The 21,511-nt window shown below is 39.7% G+C and overlaps 1 protein-coding gene across 1 annotated transcript in view; it reads left to right on the top strand.

Moving 5' to 3' along the window:
* The window catches only part of PRKDC (protein kinase, DNA-activated, catalytic subunit), a 2,064,551-nt gene that overhangs the window by 1,241,378 nt on the left and 801,662 nt on the right, over positions 1-21,511 (top strand). The window contains 1 exon segment of the mRNA XM_053715028.1: positions 3,560-3,625. Within this exon segment, the coding sequence (XP_053571003.1) occupies positions 3,560-3,625 (66 nt within the window).

The raw sequence follows: 21,511 nt of genomic DNA, 5'->3' as shown, positions 1-21,511 counted from the left end.
CCTCTTGGGTGATTGTGACTACAGATGCCAGATTTCTGGGATGGGGAGCAGGGGGCTCTATAAAGACTCAGGGAACATGGAAGTTCCAGTAGATCAGCGATACACATTCCTGGAGTGGATTCCCAGACGGATTTGGACTTCATGGCATCTCTGTAAAATGCTAGTCTTTCGAAGTACGGGTCGAGGTCAAGGGACCCTCAGACTATTCCGAAGGATTCTCTGGCGATACCTCAGAGTTTCAGTCTTGCATACCTTTTTCCTATTTTTTGCTCTTCTTCCTCGAGTCATGGTCGAGTCAAGCAGGAGAGGGCGTTGATGATCCTTAATGCACCGGCGTGGCTCTGCAGGATTGGAGATTTTCGTTGTGGAAAGGTCTTTCTTTTACAAGATATGACGAGTCCACGGATTTCATCCTTACTTATGGGATTACGCCTCCTGGTCAGCAGGAGGAGGCAAAGAGCACCACAGCAGAGCTGTATATATAGCTCCTCCCTTCCCTCCCACTCCAGTCATTCTCTTTGCCTGTGTTAGTGATAGGAAGAGGTAAAGTGAGGTGTTAGTTTTGATTCTTCAATCATTATTTGTTGTTTTTTTTCTGGAAAACGTAGAGGCCTGAAAGCTGCGGCTACCTCTCTTTCTTTTTGGCTGAAGAGTATCATCCGTTTTGCATATGAGACTGCTGGACAGCAGCCTCCTGAAAGAATTATGGCTCATTCTACTAGGGCTGTGGCTTCCTCATGGGCATTTAAAAATGATTCTTCTGTTGAACAGATTTGCAAAGCTGCAACTTGGTCGTCTCTTCACACTTTTTACAAATTTTTACAAATTTGATACTTTTGCCTCGTCCGAGGCTGTTTTTGGGAGAAAGGTTCTTCAAGCAGTGGTGCCTTCCGTTTAGGTTCCTGTGTTGTCCCTCCCTTTCATCCGTGTCATATAGCTTTGGTATTGTATCCCATAAGTAAGGATGAAATCCGTGGACTCGTCATATCTTGTAAAAGAAAAGGAAATTTATGCTTACCTGATATATTTGTTTCTTTTACGATATGACGAGTCCACTGCCCACCCTGTCATTTTCTAAGACAGGTCTTTATTTTTGTTAAACTTCAGTCACCTCTGCACCTTGGCTTTTCCTTTCTCTTCCTAACTTCGGTCGAATGACTGGAGTGGGAGGGAAGGGAGGAGCTATATGTACAGCTCTGCTGTGGTGCTCTTTGCCTCCTCCTGCTGACCAGGAGGCGTAATCCTATAAGTAAGGATGAAATCCATGGACTCGTCATATCGTAAAAGAAACAAATTTATGAGGTAAGCATAAATTTCCTTTTTCCTTCAAAGTCCTTCCTTCATCCAAAGCTAGTTTCTCCGACGCTAACTGCTTGGAGATTGAACGCTTAGTTTTATCCAAGCGTGGTTTTTCGGAGTTGGTCATTGAAATTATCTTTCAGGATAATAAACCTATAACTAGAAGGATTTACTATAAGATATGGCGTAAATATTTATATTCAAAGTCTACTCTTGGAGTAGAGTTAGGATTCTTAGAATTATGTCCTTTCTCCAAGAATGTTTGGAGAAGGGTTTATCAGCAAGTCGGGCCATGGTCAGGATAAGGCCTGTGTTCTAACCAGTTGCTCCTCCTTAGAGTCTTAATTTAGTTCTTAGGAGTATTCAGGGTGCTCTATTGGAGCCGATGCATTCCTTAGATATTATCTGGGAAAGTTTTGTTTTGTATTACACTTTCCTCTGCTCGTAGAGTGTCAGAGCTCTCGGCATCACACCTTACCTTAGTTTTCTTTAGATAAGGTGGTTTTACATACCATTATGTTATTTTTGTCTGGAGCCTGGTGTTCCTTCCTTGTGTCCTAATCCTTCTTCTCGGATGGAAGGGTTTTGGCACTATTTAGACAAAAAAATTACTTTGCAGGCGACTAAGAATTTTGTAAATCTTCTTCCTTATCTGTGGTTTTCTCCAAAAGACGTAAGGAACAGAAAATTACCGTTGCTTTTCTTTCTGGCTGAAGAGTATCTTACATTTTGCCTAAGAGATTGCTCGATAGCAACCCCCAGAGAGAGTTACGGCTCTTTCCATGAGGGCTGTTGATTTCTCATGGGCAGTCATAAGTGAAGTTTCTATGCAACAGAATTCTTCAAAATCCTATAAAATTGCACTTTTGGCCTCAGCTGAGGTCGCTTTTGGGAGAAAGGTTCTTCAAGCATGGGTGCCTTCAGTTCAGGTTCCTGTCTTGTCCCTCCCTTATCATCTGTGTACTCTATCTTGGGTATTGATTCCCAACAGTAATTAATGATGATCCGTGGACTCATCCTGTCATTAAAAAGAAAAGAAAATGTATGCTTATCTGATAAATTTATTTCTTTTTTGACACAATGAGTCCACGACCCGCCCTGTTTTTGAGACAGGTTGTTAATATGTTATAAACTTCAGACACCTCTGCACATTGTTACTTCATTTCTCTCCTATACTTCGGTCGAATGACTGGAGTGGGAGGGAAGGGAGGCGATGTTTGGCAGCTTTGCTGTGGTGCTCGTTGCCGCCTCCTGCTGGGCAGGGGTGGTGTTCCCAACAGTAATTAATAATGATCCGTGGACTCATTGTGTCAAAAAATAAATACATTTATCAGGTAAGCATACATTTTATTTTCTCTTAACCATTTCTTCAGCCAGAAGAGTTTATGAGCTTTTGGCTTTTTCATTAGGACAAGGCAGTTCTTTGAACACACTCTTTTTCTTCCCAAAGTAGTATCTACAGAAACTGTGGTTTCCATCTGTATACCCATCTCCTAAGGATTTAAAGGAGCATCTTCACAACCTAACCTTGATGATGTGGGGGCACTAAAATCTTATGTCATTCCAAAATAAAATGTAGACTTTTTTTGTTTGTCTATTTTTCTGCATCTCACAAATTACTTGTGGACTCTGCAGCTTGAGTATAAGTTCCCTGGAGTAATGGCTTGTGGACTCTCGCCACCTTATGAAAGAATACAAAATGTATGCTTACCTGATAAATTAATTTCTTTCATTGTTGTGGGAGTCCACAATACCCACCAATTTTCCACTACATTTTTCTTGCAGCAGTTCTAGGTTGCATCCCATTTTCCCTCATTTACCCTTTCCTACCTGTCTTCTTCTCCTTTCTTGGCTATACATAAGACTAGCATACCAGGAAGGGGGAAGAGATTACATATTCTTATTTGCCAGGATTTGAATCACAGGAGCAATGTCTTGTGCACTCTTACCACCATGAAACAAATTAATTTATCAGGTAAAAATAAATTTAGTTTTTCTGGTTTTCCTCCCATATACTTGGCCGTTTATATGACTGAAGTATTCTGGGAAATAGGGAGGAATTAAAGCTCTGTTATGTGGGGCTATTTTTGCCTCCTCTTAGTGGACTGGAGCGTAATCCAACATTTGAAGATCTTGTGAACCCTCACCAGCATGAAATAAATGAATTTATAAAGTAAGAATACAATTTGTTATTTTATTATTTTGAATTGTGCAAGTATTTTACAGAATGTTTTTGTTCTTTTTTTTTCTTTTTATAAAGAACCTGCTGATATTTGAAAATTTAATAGACTTGCAACGGAATTATTCTTTTCCTATTGAAGTTGAGGTAAGTGGAGCAATTTAGAGATTGGAACTGTTTTGTGAATGAAGTTGATAAATAGGTGCAATGTCCAATAAAATACTGAAAAACGTTATAGGATACTTAAATAAGCAGCTAGTAGGAATAATAATCTTATGAAAAAAGTTACACATAGTATTTTTAGGAGGAAAAGAAAGGGGTCGAAAGGGTAGAACAGAAAGAGAAGAAATAAAGTAGACAACAGTAGTTGTAGAGAGCTGCACTCAACATAATACTATCTATAAGCTAAATGCTAATGTTTTAGACCAAGGTGGAGGTGTACCTAGATTTTAGGAAACTGTTTGATACAATCTCACACAACAATCCAGTTTATAAATGTCCTTGCTTGTTCTAGACACAAGAGTTGTTAATTGGATAGATTGTTGGCTTAAGGATAGATTAGTGGTATTCCTCAACTTTCATTGCTGAGGCCTGTTCTTTTTAACTTATGGGAGTCGATTTATCAAGGGCTTTAAGATTGTGGGCACCTCATACAATCGGGCTGATTGACACCCCCTGCTAGAGGCCAATTTGCAGGGAGAGCCATTGCACAAGCAGTTCACAAGAACTGCTTGTGCAATAATAAGCGTATGATGTCGGCATTCATCGATATCGGGCCCCATGGAATGAAATTATTAGCAAGCTTCAAGGGAAGATGTGTTTTTGCAGATGGTAGAGAAATGTGTAACATAATTGCCATTCTTGGATGGGTTAATTACATAGTAATGCTAAACAAAGTGAATAATTAGTGTCTTGAATCTAAAATCTAATAAAAAAGAGTGCAAAATTATGCAATTAAATAACTTGAAGGTAGGTAAACAATAAAGTATTGCAGTATGGGAAACCATTATGGAGCTTAAAGATACAGTCTAGTCCAAAATAAACTTTCATGATTCAGATAGGGCATGTAATTTTAAACAATTTTCCAATTTACTTTTATCAATTTTGCTTTGTTCTCTTGGTATTCTTAGTTGAAAGCTAAACCTAGGAGGTCTATATGCTAATTTATAAGCCCTTGAAGTCCGCCTCTTCTCCCAGGGCATTTTGACAGTTTTTCACCACTAGAGGGTGTTGGTTCATGTGTGTCATATAGATAACACTGTGCTCACGTACGTGAAGTTCCAGTGAGCCAGTTTTGATTGGCTAAAATGGATGTCTGTCAAAAGAACTGAAATAACAGGGCAGTTTGCTGAGGCTTAGATACAGGATAATCACTGTGATAAAAAGTGTATTTATATAACTGTGTTGGTTATGCAAAACTAGGGTATGGTTAATAAAGGGATTATCTATCTTTTTAAACAATAATAATTCTGGTGTAGACTGTCCCTTTAATTGTATAGCAAGACAGATTCTCAGATAAAGTGAGGGCATTACATATACTTTTTAGATCAATAATCTGGTATCATCTTTATTTTAAATAATTCTGAATTCCATATTTTTATTTTATTTCTGTTGTGTTGCTATAGAATAAAATTTCAGCCAAGTCTTAAAGCTTTTTAAACCAATTAATATCCTTTTTACTGCAGTTATTCTTCAATAGCCAAACTCCACCCACCAATTGCCTTATTTGGAGGAGCCAATCTGGGCTTTAGTCTGCAGACAACATGGCTAGGCACAGTCATAAAATGAGTTTAAAGTACCTTGTTTTGTATTTGTTATTAGTTAAAGATACATAGTATGGTGTTTGCATGCAAAAGTCAGCAATATGCTTTTCATGTTCTGAGAAGTAGAAATTGCTCGGTTTTCAGAGATAAATTACATGAAAAGTGGGCACAATAAACAATGAAAATATATCCCCAAGCTTTTTTATTATGCACAACTAAACATTTTATTTAAAAATTTCAAGGTATTTACTGTCCCTTTAAAATCAAAACTGTTAAAAAAAAAAAGTGCTCTAAGATGTTTTATGGTTTTAAAAGGTACAAATTCGAGAAGTACAAATTTTCAATTATTTTTAGGGATTCAAGCCTAAGAACATGGCGTCTTAGTGATACCTTGTTAGAGAGATCTGGGTCTGATCCCGCAGTAATGGTCCATATTGGCACTAATGACAGAGTTAGAAGGAGATGAAGTGTCCTAAAAAAATTGACTTAAGGAAGTTAGATAGCAACCTTAAAACATGGACCTCCAAGGTAGTGTTTTCTAAGATTATCAGTGCCATGTGCTAACCCAATAAAGCAGAAGTAGCTAAGGGCCGTTAATTCCTGGTTAAAAACATAATGTAAAAATGAGGGGTTTGACTTTTTAGTGCACCGCGCTGACTTTTCAGTTGGGTACAATTTGTTCAGTAAAGATGGATTTCATCTAAATGACATGGGTGCAGGTGTGTTGGGACAGAGGATGGTAGCAAGTTTAGAGAATCGTTAAAGTAGGGAATGATGGCAGGAGGATCAGTCTAAACATAATAGAACTGACAGATTAGTCTGTTAATATAATACATCTTGAATATCTCAAACTTGGATGATCGAAAGGTACACTTAGGACATGTCACGTTATAAAGGGCTAAATTACAAGTGGAGAGGAGGTAGTTTGCACCCCACCTTACGACTTAACTCTGCTAGGCTTTGATTTTTTGCTTGTCGGGTAGTATGCCTATTACAAGTTAAAACAAAAAAGTTTTTGCTTGCGTGCTCACCTGACGCAAGAAAAAAGCCAAAGTTTGAATATCGCGAGCATGTTAATGCATTTCCCCATATACTTTAATGGATCGCGAAAAGTGGGAAAGAAACCTGACACAGAACAAGTCGCAGAAACCTAATTGCTTTTTCTCAAGTGCGCTAACACGACATGGAATATTAATATTTCACATGTTCTTCACATAGCAGAATATGCTCTATTTATTAAAAACACATTTATATATATTTATATATATATATATATATATATATATATACAGGGAGTGCAGAATTATTAGGCAAGTTGTATTTTTGAGGATTAATTTTATTATTGAACAACAACCATGTTCTCAATGAACCCAAAAAACTCATTAATATCAAAGCTGAATAGTTTTGGAAGTAGTTTTTAGTTTGTTTTTAGTTATAGCTATTTTAGGGGGATATCTGTATGTGCAGGTGACTATTACTGTGCATAATTATTAGGCAACTTAACAAAAAACAAATATATACCCATTTCAATTATTTATTTTTACCAGTGAAACCAATATAACATCTCAACATTCACAAATATACATTTCTGACATTCAAAAAAAAAAAACAAAAACAAATCAGTGACCAATATAGCCACCTTTCTTTGCAAGGACACTCAAAAGCCTGCCATCCATACACTGTTCAGAGAGGTGTACTGTTTTCCCTCCTTGTAAATCTCACATTTGATGATGGACCACAGGTTCTCAAGGGAGTTCAGATCAGGTGAACAAGGAGGCCATGTCATTAGATTTTCTTCTTTTATACCCTTTCTTGCCAGCCACGCTGTGGAGTACTTGGACGCGTGTGATGGAGCATTGTCCTGCATGAAAATCATGTTTTTCTTGAAGGATGCAGACTTCTTCCTGTACCACTGCTTGAAGAAGGTGTCTTCCAGAAACTGGCAGTAGGACTGGGAGTTGAGCTTGACTCCATCCTCAACCCGAAAAGGCCCCACAAGCTCATCTTTGATGATACCAGCCCAAACCAGTACTCCACCTCCACCTTGCTGGCGTCTGAGTCGGACTGGAGCTCTCTGCCCTTTACCAATCCAGCCACGGGCCCATCCATCTGGCCCATCAAGACTCACTCTCATTTCATCAGTCCATAAAACCTTAGAAAAATCAGTCTTGAGATATTTCTTGGCCCAGTCTTGACGTTTCAGCTTGTGTGTCTTGTTCAGTGGTGGTCGTCTTTCAGCCTTTCTTACCTTGGCCATGTCTCTAAGTATTGCACACCTTGTGCTTTTGGGCACTCCAGTGATGTTGTAGCTCTGAAATATGGCCAAACTGGTGGCAAGTGGCATCTTGGCAGCGGCACGCTTGACTTTTCTCAGTTCATGGGCAGTTATTTTGCGCCTTGGTTTTTCCACACGCTTCTTGCGACCCTGTTGACTATTTTGAATGAAACGCTTGATTGTTCGATGATCACGCTTCAGAAGCTTTGCAATTTTAAGAGTGCTGCATCCCTCTGCAAGATATCTCACTATTTTTGACTTTTCTGAGCCTGTCAAGTCCTTCTTTTGACCCATTTTGCCAAAGGAAAGGAAGTTGCCTAATAATTATGCACACCTGATATAGGGTGTTGATGTCATTAGACCACACCCCTTCTCATTACAGAGAAGCACATCACCTAATATGCTTAATTGGTAGTAGGCTTTCGAGCCTATACAGCTTGGAGTAAGACAACATGCATAAAGAGGATGATGTGGTCAAAATACTCATTTGCCTAATAATTCTGCACTCCCTGTATGTATATATATATATATATAGTATTGGGAGAAAGAAAAACGAGGAACTGCAGACTCTATTCCAAAGTGGTTTTTAGTGAACAGTCGGGTGGAAGACACAGTCACAGTGTGCAGGGCTGGATCTGACGCGTTTCCCGCATGCTCACATGCGCTTCATCAGAGATCTAATGGTGTTCACCTGCTGTCAGGTTAAATACTGGTGTTGGCCAATAGTGTATAAGCAAAGCCTAATTGACATTGTGTGAATGAACATAGTGCAGATATTTAGTGCTGAAAAGGGGATTTTAAAATGTGAAACTCTCAAAGGGAAAAAAAGTGTTGTTGAACAGTGATTAAGTAGGCTATGCATGTAATTTGAAAAAAATGATAACGTGGTTATGTGTTTGTTTTATTTTATATTTTAGTTAGATTAAGAAATGGTGACATGTTACTAGAAGCTAAGTACTGAAATTTAACTTATTACTAGTTATGCTGTGCTTAAAGGTGTAAGCACAACTAGGTTCAACAATCACCACAGTGATAAACAGGATTTTACTCTAGGGGTATGGGGAAAAGGACTATTATCAAAACTCACATTGTATTTAGGAAACTTGTAGTTGGACACTAAAGATAAGAATAGGGATAAGGATGAAGATTAAGAAAAAGGGGGGTAAAGATAGCAACTCTATTATTTGAAAGCAAAGGGGTTTTTCTTGCTAATGCCTGATATAACACATTGTCCATGGCCAGGCAGTTATTGTTATGTGTTTTGGGTTTGTGGTAAATATTTATTTGTTAGTCCATTTATTTATTTGTTTAGACGCCACCTATGTGTGCTGGTTGTTAATTGCCATTTAATTAAAAATTTGCCATGGTGGCTGCATTGCTGGACATGGTAAATGTGAAATAAAGTGTTCCTGCTGTCCTGGGTAGCAAAATAATTGCTACAGGTTTCAATTATCCTGTGCAACAGGGTTTAATTGGAGGTTGGCCACCTGAGTGGTAGCAGGATGGCAGGAATATGTGTAGAAAGGTGTGTGATGTGGGTAAGTGTTTATTGAGGACAGCATTCGTTTAACATATATATAGTGAATACCTGTAATAACCTGTTGAACTCAATCCTAGGTGATCCTCTCTGTATGGCACCCAGGTAATTACCTGAATATGTGTTACACACACCTAACTGGCCTAAGATGGTGGTAACATCCTATAGGTCCAGTATATATAATTTGAAATATGTATAGAATAGTAGTTGCTGTTGAAGGAAGGAGTCATAAAGGAGTGCAATGATGTTTATAAATCATTTAGTGAGCTGATAGTAATAAAATGATAAAATCATTTTGATAAGTGTTGTAGCCTAGAATAAACCTATATGTCTATAAAAATCTTTTTTAAGATAAAACCCATTATATATATATATATATATATATATATATATTATTTTTTTTTATTTTTTTTTTATATATAAAACCGATGAACACTCATTGGTTGTTGTTTATTGTTCCATTTTTATATGTATGTGCCAAGGGGCAATGGAGTTTGCCTACAATACTAGGTAGAGAGAGGATGGACTACTCTGTACAGATAATAATATTGTTACAGTTAACGGGGGACTTGTAAATTAATCTATGAATAGATCCAGGTCTTGCCTCATATTTATGCCTTTTGGGCTTTTTGTCTGTAAGGTAAAGATCCAAAAGGCTTCTTTCCTCTGCAGTTTACTAATTCTATCGCCTCCTCTAATGTCCTTACCTATGTGATCAATGCCTACGAATGAAAATAAGTGTTTGATGTGTATGCCATGTGTTCGAAAATGCTTGGCTACAGGTGTTCTGGGGACTTCCTCATCAAGTGATAATAGATGTTGTCTAATGCGGTCCTTAAGAGGACGTGTGGTAAGGCCTACATATTGTAGGAGACATTGTTGGCATGTAATTAAATAAATTACAAATTGACTAGTACAATCTATTCTTTGTTTGATTGGGAAAGTCCTGCCTGTATTTGAGGATGTAAACTGGTCTCTCTTGTTGGTATAATTACAGCTTTTACATATGCGTCCACATTTGAAAAAGCCTGGATGTGGAGTTAACCAGTTTGTGGTGTATTGGGGTTTTGAGGTAAAGCTTTTTCTTACTTTGTCTCCTACTGTGGGAGCTCTTTTGGCTACACATTTTATTTGCTGTCTGGTTATGTCTTTAAGTTTGTGGTCACTTTGTAGGATGGGTAAGTATTTATGTATTATTTTACAGATTTCATCATACTGTCTACTATACTGAGTGGAGAAGACAATTTCACTAGTCAGTGTGTTCTGTCTATTACTAGTGCATTTGTTTTTATTTTTCCTATTTGTGTTGGCAAATAGTGTACGTCTGTCCAATTTTCCAACCTCTTTTGCTGTTTTTGCCAAAGTGGTCTTGTTGTATCCTCTCTCCACAAGTCGGGCAGTAATTTGATCAGCTTGTTCTTGGTACTGTAAAAAATTAGAGCAATTCCTCCGGGCTCTTATATACTGGCCCTTCGGTATGCCTCTTATAGTATGTTTTACATGGCATGAATCTGCCCTCAATATTGTGTTGCGTGCTAATGCCTTCCTGTAGATAGAGGATACAATGTTATTGTTAGTATCTATGGTCAACTGTAAGTCTAAATAGGCAATGGATCTAGGGTGGACATTGTGTGTGAAGTTCAAGTTAAAGGGATTGGTGTTTAGTAAGTCAACTAAATGTTGAGCTTCTCTTTGGTTAATGGGGTTCCAGACAATAATTAGGTGGTCTATAAAACGACCATACACTACTACATTGTCTCTGAGGGGGAAGTCATCGGCATAAATGGTGTTAATTTCCAGCCAACCCATGTATAGGTTAGCATAGGCCGGGGCAAATTTGGCCCCCATGGCTGTGCCGCAGTTTTGTAAATAGAATTCCCCCCCCAGAGACAAAGTAGTTGTGGGTCAGTAAGAAATTAGCTGTGGCCACTACAAATTCTACAAAGTTGTCAGGGAAGTCAGTATACCGTCTTAGCATATTTCCCAAGGCCTCCAGGCCTTTTTGGTGGGGTATGCTCGAATATAGAGCTGTCACGTCGATGGTCAGCCATTGAAAAGTGGGTTGCCAATGTATCTTCTCCAGTTGGAGGAGTAGGTGGGCACTATCTCTAATGTAGCCAGGAAGGGCCATAACGATAGGCTGGAGTACTGAATCCAGCCATGCTCCAAGTCGCTCACATAGGGACCCTATGCTGGCTACAATGGGCCTCCCAGGGGGTTTTGTGAGGGTCTTATGAATTTTGGGCACGACCCTGAAAGTGGGGACTAAAGGGTCTTTAGTGGACAGATATTCCTTTTCCTCCTGGGAAATATGCCCCTCTTCCAGTGCCGTGTCCAAGAATGAAAGTAGTTCCTGGCTGAACATTGGAGTGGGGTCATGGCTGAGTTTATGAGAACAACATAGAAAAGGAAGTGGGGATTTCACAATAAGAAATTCCCAAAAGTCTAGGTAAATCCAGCACAACTGTAAAATTGAATAAAAGCGCTACAAAAAGCTTGTATGTCAAAAACAATGTAAATATTTATTAAACAAATGCACAATACACACATTCACATTCATACAGGGGATCCCACACAAAGCAGTATTAATGAAGTACTGGCCAAAAAATTATTATCTGGTGCACCAGGGGAAATAGACCAAAAACAGTCCATTTAAAACTTGCAGGTATTTGTAATCCAATAAGTGCAGCGTTAATGCAAGAAATGGATGCAGTTATACAGTCCCCGGTGTATAAAAACCAGTTACTTCAGACTTGAACCCCCAGAGTTACTGAGTCGGTTGGTGCTTAAAAGACATAGCATAGGAGGAGCAATAGAAACACGCGTCTTTATTCACAGGTGCTGTATTCCTTTAAGACAGTGATATTCGGTGTACAGATGCGTATAACATATTCTACCTGTATTTGTTCACGCGGTCGCTCCTCCTAGCTGCCTTGTACATGGAGTGTCCAGACATCAGGGGTAAGTCACGATGAGCAGGGGATCTGCTGTAAGGGCTGCCAAGCACGACGAGTCCAAATGCTCGTTTCGCTCCTTCAGTCAGTGCAGCATGGAGCTTCTTCCAGGTGCTAACGACACCTTGATTACCTGCCTTTTTATTGGATACCGGTTTACCGGTTACATGGCTGAGTTTAGTGTAGGTGTTAGAGTTATCAAGATGTGTTTTTAATTCTTCCACATAGTCTGAGGTGTTTAAGATAACCACCGCCCCTCCCTTGTCCGCCTGGGTCACTACTATATTAGGATTTTCTTCTAATTCTGCGAGTGCATTCTTTTCTTGTAGTGTGGTGTTATACTTCAATGTGTTTGTCCCTTTCAAGGAGTCATTTAGTGCAAGAATGTCTCTCAATACTGTCTCTTGGTACAGTTCTATGCTAGTTCTTCTAGCCTGGACTGGGTAAAAGTAGGACCTGTCCTTATGAATAAAATTATGTGTAGGGGTTGTGTTCCCCAAAGTGGTATGCTGTAGGGTTAACAAAGTGATAAAGTCACACTGGTCTTTGAATAGCAGGCCTGTGTGAGTGTTTTCTGTTTGTGTAGGTAAAGGGGAAAGAGTGGGAGGAGGGTCAGTATCAATTCCAGAAAAGTGTTTTCTTAGGGTAAGCTTATGAACCAACCTATTAACATCGATCACTGTGGAGAAAACATCAAAATTAGTGGAGAGTGCAAAGGTGAGACCTTTATTCAAAATAGATATTTGTGCAGGTGATAGTTGGGTGCTAGACAAATTAATAACATTGCCTATTTCTTTTTGTTTTTTGAGGCTGTCCTGCTGGGGTATCTATGTGGTTGGCTAGTGCTTTTTGGAGTACTGGTTTGGTTGGGGGTCTTTACCAGGGCTGCTAGTGTGGTTCTGGGTGAGTTAGTAGTGCCTGGTGAGGCTGTAGTGCCTATGTCTGTATCTCTAGGTGGTTCTACCAGTTCAGTAGTTGAGGAACTTGCTGATTGAGGGAAAGAGCTCTCAGAATCTACTGTTTCTATGCTTGAAAAAGTAACTTTCTTGTTTGAGTGTGTTCTACGTTTGTTGTGTTTGGTTTTGGAAGAATTAGAATTTCCCTTGCCCCTAGTGGGTCTGTGTTGCTGCCAGGAATAAACTATATTGAGGTCATAATCTTTAGTGTCCCGGTTATACTTAGATACTTTTCTGCTTGACAACTCAATGTCCAATTTATTAATGGTTTCCTCCAATTGTAGGGTATAGTCCTTATGCTGACTAGTTTCTTCAAAGGCTTTGATACTGTCAGTTATAGTATTGATTTCTGACAGCATGGATTCTCTCTCTTGTCTCTTATGTCTGAGTAGCTGATTCATCAGAGTAAGAGAACACCTAGTTAGGGTATGGTTCCATTCTTCCATAAACTCAGGTATTTGCTGGGCAAAGGAAGGGAACTTTTTCATTCTCAAGCCACGTGGTACTTTGCCCTCTTTGATGTATAGGTCCAAGAATTCTGTGTCCCACCAAAGATTGGTTTCCTTATACCTGAGTTTTTCTAGATTTGAAAATAAGATAGGCAAGTTGTCTTCCCTTGGCACTGTAGGGAGAGTGCTTGTCCCTTGCAAAGCTGTGGCTAGAATGAGTCTGCGTTTATCCTCATTCAGACCCCCTGTGGGGATGGTGTCTACTGATTCTAGTGGGTCAGTCATTCTGTTCATATAAAATGATGGTATGTCCTGTAGGGTACTGATAGTTTGAGCAAACAAAACAGTTGAAGCAAAAAAGGAATATCAGACCCTATGGTAAATAAAGTCTCCTGTTAGGAATATGTGAGGTCAGCCCCCTCGTGTGGAAAGTGTTTCCAGTCGCAGGGGTCAAGCAATCACTGAAATTACTGAGGTCACCCAATAGTCTTTAGTATGTTTGCTTAGCCCAATGCCTTACATGCAATGTTTATGCCCTCTATATGGCTGTTTGGGCCAGCTCACGCAAAAGTTATTGCTCAGAGATGTGATGTATGCTCTGTCTTATTGAGATGCATAATAAGGGATACAAGTGAAACAACTTTTGTGCAAACAGTGCTGGCTGAGCTGTCTAGGCGTACTATACTTGAAAGTTAGGGCAGTGTTTGTGAATGTAAGGCTGTAAATGATACGGACTAAGTGGGTGTGCTAGTGCTAAATTAGCAGTTCTTCTTACCGGTCCTGGTTTGGGCTGTCTTCCGAGCTGGAGGGGTGCCCAGATGTGGAGGATCCTAGTCGATGTAGAGCTCTTCGTTTCCAGCGGGCTCAGGGTGTCCTTTCCGACTATCCGTGTCCGTGCGGTGTGGGTGGCGAAGCGGCGCACTCGATGACGTCACTCGTTAACGTGCGTCGCGCCAATGTCCCTCTTTGTTGATGCTGGAGCTCCGCTGGGTGAAGCCGGCCGTTATTGGTGTGCGTCCCCAACTTAGTAGCCCTCCAGGGGGCAAACTGGGAGTTGAGCTTGACTCCATCCTCAACCCGAAAAGGCCCCACAAGCTCATCTTTGATGATACCAGCCCAAACCAGTACTCCACCTCCACCTTGCTGGCGTCTGAGTCGGACTGGAGCTCTCTGCCCTTTACCAATCCAGCCACGGGCCCATCCATCTGGCCCATCAAGACTCACTCTCATTTCATCAGTCCATAAAACCTTAGAAAAATCAGTCTTGAGATATTTCTTGGCCCAGTCTTGACGTTTCAGCTTGTGTGTCTTGTTCAGTGGTGGTCGTCTTTCAGCCTTTCTTACCTTGGCCATGTCTCTAAGTATTGCACACCTTGTGCTTTTGGGCACTCCAGTGATGTTGTAGCTCTGAAATATGGCCAAACTGGTGGCAAGTGGCATCTTGGCAGCTGCACGCTTGACTTTTCTCAGTTCATGGGCAGTTATTTTGCACCTTGGTTATTCCACACGCTTCTTGCGACCCTGTTGACTATTTTGAATGAAACGCTTGATTGTTCGATGATCACGCTTCAGAAGCTTTGCAATTTTAAGAGTGCTGCATCCCTCTGCAAGATATCTCACTATTTTTGACTTTTCTGAGCCTGTCAAGTCCTTCTTTTGACCCATTTTGCCAAAGGAAAGGAAGTTGCCTAATAATTATGCACACCTGATATAGGGTGTTGATGTCATTAGACCACACCCCTTCTCATTACAGAGATGCACATCACCTAATATGCTTAATTGGTAGTAGGCTTTCGAGCCTATACAGCTTGGAGTAAGACAACATGCATAAAGAGGATGATGTGGTCAAAATACTCATTTGCCTAATAATTCTGCACTCCCTGTATGTATATATATATATATATATATATATATAGAATGGTATTTAGTTACAATATATATCTATGCCTATATATTTATAATTATATTTAGGTATAGATATACAGTATATACAGATATATATAGAAATATCTATTAATAATTACATAGAACATATTCTGTTATATGAAGAGCATTGGTATTTGAAATATTTACATTAAATACATAGTTAAACACTTTATAAAATATGAATATTACACAAATTTGATTTTACACGTTTTTAGCTTTACTGCAAAGGGCTCCAATGCGCGCGCGCACGCACACACACACACACACACACACACACACATATATATATATATATATATATATATAAGAGAACAAAATACTTGCACTCACTGGTCTTTTTGTGAAACAACTTTTACTTTGAAAAAGACTGTGAAGTTTCGAGGACAATATCCCCTTCTTCAGGTCGTTCAAGTTGTTTCACAAAAAGACCAGTGAGTGCAAGTATTTTGTTCTCTTGTATTGAAGTTTCACTAGCACCCTGGCAGTCGTGGATAAGTGAGAGTGCACATCTCTGCTACATATATATATATATATATATATATATATATATATATATATATATATATATATATATATATGTTTTCATGTGTTTATATGTCTGTAAATACATATATACAGTACATATATAAATACATTTATTCATAATACATATTTTGGCATGTATATCTATTTATATCAATGCCTTTTGCATGCCATTTTTTTCTTTCTTAAGAAACAGTGAGTCCACGGAATCAGCAATTACTGTTGGGAATATCACTCCTGGCCAGCAGGAGGAGGCAAAAAGCACCACAGTAAAGCTGTTAAGTATCACTTCACTTCCCACAACCCCCAGTCATTCTCTTTGCCTTCAGTGCAAGGAGGAGGTGAAGTTTAGGTGTCTGTATAAGATTCTTCTATCAGGATTTTTTTTTTTTTTTTAAATATTTTTATTGAGGTTTCGTAGAGCAAATCACAATAAAAGAAGAAAAAACAGTATACATAGTTAATCATTACAAAGAATGTCAAGTACATTGCAATGTGGAGTGTATACAAACAATCTAGAAAGGAGAACAAACAACACTAGATTACAGTTGTGATTTGCCGATTTGAAGGTAAACCTTCTAATGAACTCTAGAGGCCTCTCCAGAACCTCAAACATAAGCAAAATAGAACATCTACCGAAGGTTAATATATATATAATGAGAGACCACTTTTGGGTCACTAACCAACCTCTTTTTTATATCGGTTATGGATAGAGTTAAAAATATTGTAGATAGCCGTTGTAGCATAATATATGGGGATGGTGCATTTAGTAGGATATAGTGCAGTAATAAACAGTAGGTTTGGGTTCAAAGGCTTTAACTCTATTTGTAGGCAGGATTAGGGTTTATAAGAATGCGGCATAGGCTAGGTAAGCTGCATAGAATTCTCTAAAATAATCTGCTATGTATGGATATTAGTTTTAATCATCTATAAATAAAGTACAAAATAAAGTATGAAATGTGGGATGTAATACAATCTGTGTAATATAGAGAAATGTAATATAGACTCCCTTATTAACAAGTAGGATCCATGCTAGGGTCATCAAACTGGATATAGAGGCACATACAGGCTTTACTCTAATCTCGATGATCTTGAAGGAGGCCTCTGAAAAAAGCTTTAGAGATGGTGGTTTGGTTACTAGGTACTGTTGATCAGACCTGCTGATCTAAATAAAGGGATGGATTCTATACTGTGAGAAAATAAAGGCTAAAGGAGTAATTAAAATTACGGCATAGGCAAGAGAAGCCGTGTCTTTAGTTCTCCTATTTCTAGGGGACTCATTTCTTAGGGGGGTGGGGGAGGTCTTATAACAGTCATGGTAGTTTGTAGGGATAGGAAGCATGGACCAATTTACAGTTGGATCAAGGGGTAATTTACTTGGGAGTAGATTACTCAGTGTGACAAACACTCGGAGAGGGAAAGAGATAGGGCTAGTTTTACAGGGCTAAAAAATCATCTCCTATATGTCCCACCAAAACAAAAGAAACTATTAAATTTGTTGTGCTATATCTGGGTTCATGGTGATAAAATCGAGATATATAAAGTCTTGAGATGCAATATAGAGCTACATTTTAAAATTAACATTAAGGATTCAGGCATATAGTAAGGGGCCAAATAGCTCAGATGCAAGGGTGGTGGGAAAATGTTTAGTCACTCATTAAAAAGGCTATGTTTAAAACTATAAGTCATAAATAAAATCATCTCCTATAGGTCCCACTAAAACAAGAGAGACTACTAGATTTGTTGTGTTGTATCTGGTTTCATGTTGATAAAAATCAAGATATATGGGATCTCGAGATGCAATATATAGCCACATTTTAATGCTAAGGATTCAGGCATATAGTAAGGGACCAAATAATCCAGATACAAGAGTAGTGAGAAAATGTTTAGCCACTCAATAAAAAGGCTATGTTTAAAACTATAAGTCATGAATATAATGTTTACACGTTGAACCAAAGGCAACTAGATAGTATAAACCTCCTACCTGTCCTATGTAAATGCGGTACTATTGAACTATTAAAGAACTTGTTAGTTTTTAGCAATGGGGTAACTTCCCTCTTGTGGTGAATTGGAAACTGCATGCTTAATTGCAAAACCCTCCTCGCCTGCAACTATAGTGAGATATATATGTCTACAGTTGCCAGATCTTCCGTTGTCAGGTTAAGATGTCTACACATTTGAAGGGAAATAAAAAGACCTCCAAAATTTTTAAGCATATCAATTGGATAGGCATTATAATGTAAATAGGAAATGTTAGGTTTCCACATGTCTGGGATTATTTAAACTCTGGTGTTTGGGCATGGGCCCTATGCCCAAACAGCAAGTAAAGCAGTGATATGTACAAGTGTGGAAGTCAAATGGATGTGAACTGAACTATCCTTAGATTAGTGGAAAAACCATTTTAATGCCTATTGTGCTAGATAGAGGAAATTAATTAAAAGATCTAAGTCAGAAGACAATCAAAAAAGGGCATTCCAACGGACCATACAGTTATAAACAGCAAAATATATGGAGTACATAACAATCGTTAACACCATGAGATAGGCTAAACATAATACCAAGAACCAAGTTCAAACTTCAAACTTGTGCCCCAACATATAACCATCAGATGGGAAGTCACTCAGTGTGGGTAATTTAGCCAATACCTATCTTGTCTCTAGTTTGCCCTAGAACCAAAATGAGTCTATAGTGCTTGTAACCATTAGGGCAGTTGTTTTGTGAAATAGGGCTAATCAGATGACTCCTGCCCTGAAGCTGGCTGCGGTCCACTAGTGCAGAGTGTCCGATGCCCCACACAGTCTCTCTATGTAATTTGTACACGGGCAGACAAGCCTTAAGTGATTTCTGCAGGCCTGATTCTCCACACTGAGCACTGACCTGTCCACAAGCGTGCAGCGGCAAGAAGATCCCAGTCGGTGTACAGTCCGGGTCAGCTTGGTGTTGCTCCATAGGATTCCAGCCCTCCCCGGTCCTAAGTCGCAATCTGTGTGAGTAGTAGCAACAAGCTCCAGACCAGCCTCACCTCTACTCGGCGGAACAGCAGTTGTCAGGGAGTAAGACACCATCTGGAAGCTGGCAGATCTCTGAGACTGGGGGTCCGGTAAGAAAAAAGATGGCGGCCACCGGGATCCCAGACCAACGCTAGTGTGAGGCTCGCGGACATCACCGCTACCAACAATCACGGGAGGAGGGGCAGCATCGGGTACACAGTCCACATTTGTGAGCGTTGGCGCAAAGGCCTCTCGATATTGCTGTAACAGGGAGCCTATCTCCCGCAGCATTGCAATAGGCTCCATACTGTACAATAGGGACCGGTCCTAGATAGGATTAAGTCAGAATCTGAAGGATCCAACTGCCGGGCTTCAGCTCAATGTGCTAGTCTTCCCCAGTGTTGTATAGGAAACTAGTATTTAGGCTCCATGCATCTCGGTAGGGCTTTGCTGGTAGGAAGGTTTCTATGTTCCGTTGCCACGTGGCTTCAGGGAATCCCAAAAGTGATAGCTATAATCCGCGGTAGAGCTTCACAACTCGTCAGAGCATGTCATAGATCAGTGTCATCTTTCATATTAGGTATTCTCTCAGAACGGTTCCCCTCTGTACGTGAAATAAGCCTTAAATTCTGAAAATTTTAGTAGGAGCTCTTACTCCGTGCCACCTATCCCTTCAGCGGTTGGCTCCGCCCCCCCCTGATTTTTTTATTTTGAAGCCAGAGTAGGCTTGCTCTGATTTTCCCTCACAAACTGGGGTTAGCTGTACTCCACGTTAGTCTCTTCAGTAGGGCTGTGGTAGTTTTTAAGCAGTCAGGAACTTGTGGGGTGGTCCTCACTGCGTTTTTCTGACAAGTTGCTGCCTTTAAACAGAATGCCAGAGTAGGCTTACTCTATTCCTTCTTCTATCCATAGGTCTCTGTGAGAAGTGATTTCCTCTCATACCAAGTGAGATATCCTCCTGTCGGACAGTCAGAGGTGCAGGTAAATGCCATTTTAGTTTTTGAAGGAGAGAAACCCTGGCACTTTATTAACATTCTGCATTTTTATGGGGCTATGTTATCCTGAGTTCAGGATACATTAGACAGGATGCAGGTCACTGCAATGGTGGGTCAGGACATCAGGTCCTTGGAGAGAGAATGTACAATTTTTTTACTTTTTTTTTTAATAAATTCTTATTTTTATTGGTGGCTCAGTATTTTAGACTGCTGGTATGGGCAGTAGTTTTATTTTAGAGGTTCTCAGTAGATATACCCTTAAGAAAGAACCAATATGCAATTGCGGTCCGTATAACGGAACTGGCTGTGACGTCACGAGGGGCGGAGCTCCTTCCTCTGGGCGCAGGACGCGCCGTGACTTTGCACATTTTCTCTGTAACGGCTTATGATGGTGTACACACGCAGCAGCTAAGCGTGTTCTCCTTCGCTCTGTGCCAGTCAAGGATCAGGTAGGCACCTCAGCTTAGCGCTAAGGTGTAAAGGGGCCAGATCGTTTATTTTCCATTACCACTTTAATAAAAGTTTTTCTGTGAGGTTTTTAAAAAGGAGTTGCCTTTCAGAAAGAGAGGTGTTTTTGTTTAACTACGGTTTTTGTAACCGATGTCCTGTTTCTTTATCCAACGTTACAAGTTAAACTGACAGTACAAAATTTTAAAAAATATTTTATTTTTTTTTTGTATTTCTTTCTAATGACATGGTGAGTCCACGGATCATCATAATTACTGTTGGGAATATAACTCCTGACCAGCAGGAGGAGGCAAAGAACACCACAGCAAAGCTGTTAAATACCGCTCCCCTACCCACAATCCCCAGTCATTGTCTTTGCCTGTAAATAGTTGCAAGGAGGTGGTAAAGTTAGGTGTCTGAATGAATTTTTTCAATCAAGAGTTTGTTGTTTTCTTTTACAAGATATGACGAGTCCACGGATTTCATTCTTACTTATGGGATTATGCCTCCTGGTCAGCAGGAAGTGGCAAAGAGCACCACAGCAGAGCTGTATATATAGCTCCTCCATTCCTTCCTACCCCAGTCATTCTCTTTGCCTGTCTTAGTGATAGGAAGAGGTAAAGTGAGGTGTTAGTTTAGATTCTTCAATCAAGAGTTTATTATTTTTTAAGTAGTGCCTCTGAGTGCTACTTTGTTCTGGGGTGTAGCCTAGACCAGATCAGTCTCTTCCATAACAAAAGAGAAGCATCTGGTGGCTTTAGAGTGATGGGAACTTGTAGGACATATTCTCACTGCGCCTCCCATGTATTGATTTGCTACCCCAACCAAGGAAACCTGAGAGATGTTTACTCAGGATTTTCTTCTTCATTTCAGGGCCATGTGAGGGAAAGTCTCAGAAGACCTCACACACCTGGAGACTGCCTTACTGACCGGAGGAGATGAGGTAAGTGCTAACTTTATTCTGTGGGTGAGAGAGTCTCAGAAAGAAGTTGGGCACTCTGTTTTAGCCTTCATCAATTTTTAATCCCTTACATAGATAGAAAGGCCCCCTCAGAGCTTCAGGGGATGTTGTGGGACAGTTACGGGCATAGTTTGAGTTCTTTCTGCATTGCTATAAATAAAGAAGCCATGCATTGAACGAGCCCTATGTGTATAACAGAGCCTTCTCTGTAAGAGCTAGCACATTCATTGTACAATACATGGGGATGTTATATGTATC

This window comes from Bombina bombina, chromosome 5, assembly GCF_027579735.1.
Source record: "Bombina bombina isolate aBomBom1 chromosome 5, aBomBom1.pri, whole genome shotgun sequence".
In the NCBI taxonomy this organism is placed as follows: domain Eukaryota; kingdom Metazoa; phylum Chordata; class Amphibia; order Anura; family Bombinatoridae; genus Bombina; species Bombina bombina.
Note: the sequence above shows the minus strand (reverse complement) of the source record. Positions and strands in the feature narration are given on the sequence as shown.